The sequence below is a fragment of the Typha latifolia genome, chromosome 1 (genome assembly GCF_019914945.1).
Source record: "Typha latifolia isolate L0001 chromosome 1, TyphaL0001v2, whole genome shotgun sequence".
NCBI classification, from domain to species: Eukaryota; Viridiplantae; Streptophyta; class Magnoliopsida; order Poales; family Typhaceae; genus Typha; species Typha latifolia.
Genome location: NC_133086.1, coordinates 10308662 through 10318350, shown reverse-complemented (window position 1 = coordinate 10318350; position 9689 = coordinate 10308662). Strand labels below are relative to the sequence as shown.

Genomic DNA, 9689 nt, shown 5'->3' with positions numbered 1-9689 from the left:
GAAGTTAGTAGAAACCTTGCCAATGGTAGGGGTGGAAGGATGGTGAAGAGAGAGGAGGGAGATTAGGATCGATAGATGATAGAGAGGCAAGAAATTAATATTCTAATAGCATAATAAATTTGGCTACCATCCACATATATATAAAGACTAGCCAACAAGTCCTAAAATAATAAATAATCCTAATTCTAGAGGATTCCCGCTGATCGTGTTTGAACGCGCTCGATCGCGTTCGAACGCACAAAAATTGTTCTCTATATGTGCGAGCGCGATGTAGGCGTTCAAACGCGGGCGTTCGAACTCACCCGACCACGTTCGAATGCACAATATGTGTTCTCTGTATTTGCGAACTAATGCAGGGCGTTCGCAAGGGCGGTCGAATGCGACTTACAAGAATTTTATTTTAATGAAAATAAACAACTAATGCAGTAAGAAAAGATCTTAACTAAATATATCACCGGCATAGACCATAGGGCCTCTTTTACCTCTGCTAGGTTAACCTCTTTGGTAAAGTCATCATCGTAGACAACATTAATATAAGGGATCATAGGCCAGCTATCCGATGGGTAGGGAAACCCATCAACATCCTTATGACATAGAGCCTTATAAAAATTGATAAAACTATTTTCAATCCCGCTCCTTGATTAGGGTACTATCCTGAGTAGTAATAGAGTTGATCCTATTTTTTTGGCGGTGGATTTTAGTCGTAAGATGGAAAAAGGCAGTATTAGCATCCCCATCTTTGAGTAGGTAAGCTGAGACTTGCTCTACCACTTGGAGCAAATTTGTCTAAGGATGGCCAAGCATTTACTGTTGAGAATGGCTAGCCGAGAGCTCTCTAAAAGAGGAAGAAATGAAGTTTTTTCTTTGGTTTCAAGAGTAGTAATTTGGGCCTTGACCTCGGCCAAATTGGATTCAATTTGACTAAGCGAAAATTTATTCCAAACGGAGAAGCAAATTGTGAAGACAAACAAGTTTATGGTTAAACCTTGAGGAGGGAGACATGATTTGAAGGGCTAGGCTGATTCCATATAGACTCAACCAAACTACTAACCTCAGGATAGTCAAACCAAAACCATTCAAATTTAAAGGGTGGGCGACCGACCTTAGACTCAACACCAAGAGAGATCAAAAGGGTATATTTTGCTCTAGCCCTTCCCTTTGTTTATTTGCCCAAATAGATAACATCCAAACTTAAATATCAAAAGGGTATATTTTACTGTAGCCCTAAAATGCGTACCTGTTAAGCTTTTACTCATCTAAAAGTAAAGATTAGCATTTTTTTAAATAAAATGCTAATAAAATTAGCGTTTTCATTAAAACAATTTACCTTACCAAATTCTTTTAGTCTTAGGTCTTTACTTAGAAAAATACTGATCATATCAGTTTTTTAGTTTTAGATAAGTAAAATGCTTAACAGTTAAAGCATTTTAGTTAAAGCTATAATTAAATAGACTTCTTATGATATTTAAGTTTAGGTTAAATAAATTTTAAAACAGAAAAATTTCTCCAATGATTGGACTGGTAAAGAGCCGTTGGTTTCCTTTAGCAGCTCCTGTTCCTTCCAACCGTTGGAGATAAGTCCCCGTCCTTCCTTTCCACGTGCGTCTCGCGTGTGCGACCAGCTCCAACGGTCGCCTACTTGCATTCTCGCTATCACATCGCTTCACCCATACCCACTCGCCACTCCCTTCTCCTCAAATTCGAGGCCAAAGTAATCCATGGCCCTTCTCCTCCCTACTTTCTCACCAAAATCCTCTCCCCGAAACACTAACTCCAAATCCATCAAGAATCAACAGAGGCGCCCTTTTCTGATCCCTCTCTGCTCCTCTATCTCCTCCTCTCAAGTCCCCGATGAGCCAAAGAAGATCTCGAAGCAATCCTCGTGGGAATCGAAGGACGCAGAGGGAAACGACTACTTGTATCGCCTCGGCAAGGAGTCCGACAACATGAACATTTCTGTCGGTGCTCGGAAGGGAGTCATCGATGATCTCTTCGTGGGGGAGTTCCTCGGAAAAGATTGTAAAAACTTCTCTCTCTTTTTTATTATTTTTTTTGTTGCTTTTAGGAGGATCTTTAGGTTCCTTTTTTAATGACTATATGTATTTATTTATTTATTTATTTATTTATATTCCTGGGCTATTTCTTTGTTGAATGTGCTGCAGCGGATATTGTGTTCGACTACCGGCAGAAGGCGACGAGGTCGTTCGAGTACCTCAAGGGCGATTACTACATAGCGCCTGTTTTCCTTGTGAGTATATTCTTAAAAGGTTTTTTTATTTTCTAAATAAGGTCTTTAATTCGGAGTTCTTGTTGGTTCCTAGTCTAATTTCTTATCCATGATTTTCTGCTGACATACGGAAACTCACATAGATGATACTCGAGAAGAAAGTTATGCAAGTAGGAAAATGTGCAGAACAATCCTATTATAAACAATGACAGAGTTAAAAATGGTCCAGGTTTTAATACCATTTGAGGGTTGGCGATCAATATTCATTGTCACATAAGCAAGCTAAATTATATAATAAGGCCTTAATCATGGGAATTTCCATTGACGAGAGCTTGACTTTCTGAAACTTGTTGAGCATCTTCAGGATCACAGTTTTAAGAGTTCCATAACCTATTCATACTCGGGCAGAATGTGATTGATTCGAGAGTATTGTACTATAAGGAGGAAGGCATATACGAACTAATGTTAAAATAGAAGGTTTTCTGTGGACAAAATTGGATTGGGTAGCATTACATTTTAAACAAACTAGCTTATAATGGAGTATAAGAGTATGTTTTAATGGTGGAATTTAGTGGGAATAGGATCATTGCATTGGCAAAGACAAATACATATCTCATTTTTCCTAAAAGTTAAGTCCAACAGCACAGGCTCTCTTAGGAGTACTTTGAGAAGGTTTGCTTTCTTTTAGATGATAGAGAACATACAGTGCTCCTCTGTCGTTAAAGCTTTAGTATGTTGTAGCCGATAGAACTGTTCTAGATAATCTGGATAAAGTTATGGATGCCTTAAACTGGCCCATCAAAAATAAATCTGGATTCTTTCTCACTTTTCTGGTTTAATATAGGAATAGTGATTTTAAATCTAAAATTTATTAGCTTAACTCTTTATTGTGACTGCATTTTGCATATGTACAAGGTGGATTGATATTTGAACATACTAGAAAAGAGAAAAAAAATGAAGTTCCACATGAGGTATGTATTTAGTAGTGATGTGTAAATAACTATTAAAGTTTGAAAAACTATTAAAATTAGCAGTCCTCACTTCATCCAAGAGGAGATGCCTATGTTGGTGGATTGATATTTGGACATACTAGAAAAGAGAAAAAAATAAAATTCCACAAGAGATTCCGAGGTCGTCAGATCTTCGTCGGAGATCTATTTGATCGCTGGTGAGAAAGAGAGAAAGAGAGAAAGAAAGAAAAGAGAGAGAAAGATAGGCAGGTGGAGGGGGCATCAATTATTTATTTCCCCCGAGTTAGATCTGGGATCCAACTTGTTCTACTCATTTCGGCCGGGATTGGCTGAAACAGTCGATACCCAAGCCAATCCCACTTGGGATCGGCCGAAACTAAGAAACTTGGTCGTACATAGACTATTATCAAGACAGCTTTCAAAAGGATAAAAAGTGCAAACAAACATATTGGTAGGGCTATCTCTAAATTTTTCTTCTACAATCATAGGATCGACCGAAATTGGGAACCATAGTCGTACATAGACTACTATTAAGACAACTCTTTAAGGGATTAAAAATGCAAAGAAACATATTGGTAGAGCTATCTCTAAATTTTTCTTATACAATCAAATTCTTTTTAATGTATTAGCTGATAGCCCTTATTATTACATCATGGTGGATACTATACAGTCTGTAGGGCTTAGTGTTCCGCCTTCTAGTTCAAAAGATATTGTTACTAAATATCTTAACTCAGAGGTAGATGAGCTTCACATTTATATTAAGACGTTTAAAAAGTATTGGAATGAATTTAGTTGTACACTGATGCGTGATGGGTGGACTACATAAATAATAAGAAATATAATTAATTTCCTGGTGTACTCAGGCATGGGGATAATATTTTTGAAGATTGTGGACGCTACTGCTCATTTTAAAAGTACAAATTATATTTTTTAGTTGATTGATAAGGTAGTAGAATAAATTGGTGAAAAAAGGCTAGTCCAAGTGGTTATTGATAATAGGACAAATTATAAGACTGCTGAATAATTATTTATGATAAAAAGATAATATTTATATTGGACGTCATGTAGTACACATTGTCTTGATCTCATGCTGGAAGATATTGCCAAAGATCCTAAAATTAATATAGTGATTGAGAGATGACTATATTAGTAGAATACATGAATGTCAGAGGTCGATAAAGTTCATATATAATAATTGTTGGGTTCTCAATTTGCTTAGACAAATGATTGGTGATTGAGAGATTATCAGACTTGGCCTCACTATATTTGTCACTCATTTTCTAGCATTGGAGAGCATAAATAAAGATGAGATTATACGAGTATTTATATCAGCAGAGTGGTCTACAAAAATTAAGAATATGAAATTAAAAGATCAAATTTTAGGTAAATCTTTAAAGAACATGACTCTTGGAAATACATTTTAGCATAATGTTATAATTGCCACCGCAATTTTGAGCCTTGTCAAGTTATTACGACTTGTAGACAGTGATGAGAAGTCTGAGATGGTTTCTATATGAGGCTATGGACCTAGCAAATAAAAAAAATGTGGGCAAAAGTTATAGGAAGTGGTGGAAGTTGATTAACTCCAGATGGAACAAACAACTATATAGAGATATACACGTTATTGGTAGCATTAGTTTATTAATTTAATTTTTTTATATATTTTAAAATTTGAATGCTTATAAATTTTAAATTACAAATTTCTACATGATATTTTCTGAATCTCAGATTTCAATTCTCTACAAATGTCAATAATAATACTGAAGTTTTGCTGGGAGTTAGAAAAGTAATCAGCTGACTAGAGTCTGATATTCATAAGGAAATCTTTTGCGATAGAAGTGAGTTATTATTCAATTAAATAATTTTATTATTATTTATTTTAAGTTTCAATATATTTAATTTTTTATGAAATGTATTCAGATTAAGAACTGGCCAATTCAGTATTGCCAAGGTTGTTGCAGCTATATCTTATAATAGTCTAGCTAAATGGTAGTCCATTTATGGATGAGAGGAGGCACCAAATTTGATACCAATAGTAAAAAATATCTTAAGTCAAGTTATATGTTCATCACAGTGTGAAAGAAATTGGACTATTTTTTCCTTGATCTACACTAAAACACATAATCCATTGACAATAGAGAGATTAGAGAAATTAGTGTTTTGCTATTATAATATGAGATTAAGGGAGAAAAATTTAAAAAGAAAGAAAATGATCAGTTGATTGATTTAAATCATGTTTTTGATGAAAAAACCCCTAATTCTATGGATTCAGAGAAGTAGAAGATAGATTTATTACATAATAGAAATAACTCATGGTTAGATAAGGCATTAAGGGAGACCACGACTAGAGTAGAGGCTAGTATAAGTTGTTCGGCAGTGAGATATAGTATAGCTAATAGTGCCAGCAATAATCTTGATGATACACCTAGTGGTGAGATCGTCCCTTCCATATTTACTAAGGAAAGTCAAGAAAGCATAAGGATTAAAGACAGCTAAACTGAGGATGTATATACATATCAGCGACATCATTATCAGTACGTTGCTTCCTATAATTATGGTTCATCAAGTATTCATTGTTTGGAACCATTACATGATCCATATGCTGGTTATTATTCTCCTTATCTTCTTTAGTATTCTCAGTATCTTCAGACACAAGATTCACATATTAATTATTATCCTCCTCAAAGACAAGATCCATTTTATATGAATGATATAATGCAATCACTTTTTAGAGCACCATGTCATAAACATCATTATTTACAAATTTATGGTAATTATGATGAAGACGACCACACGGATTTACGAGTGGTAAAATTTTGACTTTTGAGTAGGTTAATACTTTTGTTTAATTTTTGAGCTTATATGTGAATAATTATAATTTTCTTATTTTTTGTCATGTTTTCTAAATTTTAAAAAGAATTCCTGCATTTTTAAATAATATTTAGAATTTTTTGTAATTAAATAAAAATCTGATTCGATCAGGGCAACCGAACTGGCCGATACATAATATTTTTTCCAAAGGCCGATCCCGATCCCGATTCTTCGAACCTTGGTAATAACCTACCAATATTTCAAAAATAAAATATTACAAGTAGACATTTGTTGCATTAACACACTTAGAATATACTCTATGCAACTTATAGTAGTAGATATATAGCAATTTCTTCAAGCATGCATATGAAAGGCATTTTTTGATTTTGGTATGAATTAGTGTAAAAGTATTTTTGATATTGATGTGTTGGATTTTGGTAATAACCAAGGTTCCCAGTTTCGGCTGTAGTTTCGGCCGTTTCGGTCGGGATCGCCGAAACGGCCGATCCCGACCGAAACGGGTGGGAACGGGTCGGATCCGACCCGGGGGACATCAATAACACCTGCCTCTCTCCCTTTTCTCTCTCTCTCTCTTTCTCTCTTTTCCTCTCTTTCCTCTCTTTCTCTCTTTTCTTTCTTTCTCTCTTTTCTTTTTTTCTCTCTTTCTCACGGATCTCTTACTCTCTTTCTCACCGGTGACTGAATAGTGAGTAGATCTCCATCTCTCCGGTGATCTCGACCTCCGGCGACGTTATCCGACGACCTCGATCTCCGGTTATCTCGACCTGCAGCAGGTGCTGCTGCAGCCTGCTGCTGCTGCAGTAGAGAGTAGAGACTATATTTTATTTTAATTTTTATTTATGTTTTTTAATTGCATAGCTAAAATATCAATGGCTCCAAAAGAGAAGTCATATGATACCGACATTGGGTGGCAACATTGCAGCACTATTGGGCAAGATAAAAGACGCGTTAAATGCAACTGGTGTGGAAAGGAAATGAGTGGTGGTGTCAGCCGTTTGAAAGAACATTTAGTTGGAAGACAAGGAAATGTAGCAGCTTGCACTCAAGTGTCTTTGGAAGTTAGAAAGCAGATGTTGGCTCATTTAATTGGCAAAAAGAAGGATAAACAATCTGCACAACAAAGATAGTCAATGATTCGTGAAGAATTGATGCATAATCCTGTACACATTGATAATGATAGCAGTGAGCAAAGTGAGGAGGATGAGGAGGACAGACAGATAAGGAGGGCAATGAAAGAGAGCAGAAATATGCATAGAGAAGAGGAAGAGATGAGAAGAAGCACTGGTGGTAACTTTTAGAGATCTAGATCAGTTAATATACGAGGAGAGAGAGAATATGGGGGCAGCAGTTCTACCCATAGGACTCCTGGTGTTACAGCAGAGTCTGAAAATATTGGACCAATTGATACATATCTTCAAAGAAAACGAGGTCGTACAAAGACTTCAATCAAGACAGCTCTCAAAGGAATTAAAAATGTAAAGAAACACATTGGTAAAACTATCTCTAAATTTTTCTTCTACAACCATATTCTTTTCAATGTAGCTGATAGCCCTTACTATTACACTATGGTGGATGCTATACAATCAGTAGGGCATGGTGTTCCCCTTCCTAGTTCAAATGATATTGCTACTAAATATCTTGACTTAGAGGTAGATGAACTTCATACTTATATTGAGACATTTAAACGGTATTGGGATGAATTTGGTCGTACACTGATGAATGATGGGTGGTGAGTACACAAAACAGAAGAAATATAATTAATTTCTTAGTGTACTCTGGCATGGGGACAATATTTTTGAAGTCTGTGGATGCTACTGCTCATTTAAAAAATGCAGATTATATTTGTCAGTTGATGGATGAGGTGGTATAAGAAATCGGTGAAAAAAGAGTAGTCCAAGTGGTTACTGATAATGGGGCAAATTATAAAGCTGCTGGAAATTTACTGATGATTAAAAGACCTTATTTATATTGGACGCCATGTGCTGCACATTGTATTAATATGATGTTAGAGGATATTGCAAAAGAGCCTGAAATTGACATGGTCATATGTGAAGGTCAGAGGTTAACAAATTTTATATATAACCATGGTTGGGTTCTTAATTTACTCAGGCAGATGACTGGTGGTAGGGAGATCATCAGACCCGGCGTCACTAGATTTGCCACTCACTTTTTAGCCTTGGAGAGCATCATGCGCTACAAGGATGATATTATGCTGATGTTTACATCACAGGAGTGGTCTATGAAAATTAAGAATATGAAACCTAAAGATAAATCTTTAGGTAAAACTTTGAAAAATATGGCTCTTGGAAATATATTTTGGGATAATATTACAATTGCCACCACAGTATTTGAGCCTCTTGTTAAAGTATTAAGACTTGTAGACAGTGATGACAAGTCTGAGATGGGTTATATATATGAGGCAATGGACATAGCTAAAGAATCAATAAAAAAAAATGTGGGCCAAAGTTATAGGAAGTGGTGAAAAATGATTGATTCTAGATGGAACAAACAACTACATAGAGATATACACGCTGCTAGTAAGCATGCTTTTAAGTTTTAAGTTTTAATTTACTTTTATTTATGAATATTTAAAAATTTGAATGGTTACAATTTACAAATTTTAAATTTCTACAGGGTATTTTCTTAATCTAAGATTTCAATTCTCTAAAAATGTCAATAATGATAGTGAAGTCTTATTGGGGGTTAGAAAGGTAATTAGCAAGCTTGAGCCCGATATTCATAAACAAATCCTGTGCGATAAAGAAGTGAGTTATGATTCAATTAAATAATTTTATTATTATTTGTTTCAAGTTTTAACTTTCAATATAATCAATAAGCTAATAATATATTTCTGATTTCAGATAGAGAGATATAGATTGAGAGCTGGGCAATTCAGTACTGCTAAAGTTGCTGCAGCTATATCTCATAACACTCCGGGTGGTCTATTTATGGATGGGAGGAGGCACAAAATTTGACGCCAATAGCAAAGAAGGTTTTAAGTCAAACTGTGTCTTTATCACAGTGTGAAAGAAATTGGACTACTTTTTCCTTAATCCACACAAAAACACGCAACCGATTGACAATGGAAAGAGTAAAGACGGAGAAACTGAGGATATATATACATATCAACGACGTCGTCATGAGATGCATTTTGGTTCCTATGATTATGGTACATCGAGTATTTATTGTTTGGAGCCATCACAAGATCCATATGCTAGTTATTATCCTCAGTATCCTCAGTATTCTCAGGCACAAGATCCAAATGCTGGTTATTATCCTCCTCAAACGCAAGTCACACAATAAAATCCATACAATATGACTAGTATGATGGAATCACTTTTTAGAGCATCAGGTCTCAGACATCAATATTTACAAACTTATGGTGATTATGATGATGAAGACTATAGAAATTTACGAGAATCAGCTCGGTATTCAACAAAGTTTTAAATTTTGAGTAAGTTAATATATTTTTTTAAGTTTTTAGACTTCATATGTGAGTAATTTTTGTTTTCTTATTTTTTGTCATTTTTTCTAAATTTTTCTGCATTTTTAAATAATATTTAGAATTTTATATAATTAAAAAATAGTCCGATCCGATACGAACGGCCGATACGTATCGTTTTTCTGGACGGCCGATACCGATCCCGATCCCGGTACTG

The 9689-nt window shown here is 35.2% G+C and overlaps 1 protein-coding gene across 1 annotated transcript; it reads left to right on the top strand.

Annotated features, from left to right (window-relative positions):
* The first annotated feature begins 1647 nt into the window (after nucleotides 1–1647).
* On the top strand, nucleotides 1648–9520 carry LOC140780300 (uncharacterized). The gene is made up of 3 exons (XM_073125742.1): nucleotides 1648–2019; nucleotides 2163–2248; nucleotides 8892–9520. Exons 1-3 carry the CDS (start codon nucleotides 1719–1721, stop codon nucleotides 9003–9005), a joined length of 501 nt encoding a protein of 166 aa, XP_072981843.1. The 5' UTR covers nucleotides 1648–1718; the 3' UTR covers nucleotides 9006–9520.
* The last annotated feature ends 169 nt before the right edge of the window (nucleotides 9521–9689 follow it).

Coding starts and splice junctions, on each gene's coding strand:
- LOC140780300 (XM_073125742.1), top strand. CDS start 1,719: ATGGCCCTTCTCCTCCCTACTTTCTCACCAAAATCCTCTCCCCGAAAC. Junction 2,020..2,162: donor GGAGTTCCTCGGAAAAGATT/GTAAAAACTTCT, acceptor AATGTGCTGCAG/CGGATATTGTGTTCGACTAC. Junction 2,249..8,891: donor ACATAGCGCCTGTTTTCCTT/GTGAGTATATTC, acceptor TTCTGATTTCAG/ATAGAGAGATATAGATTGAG.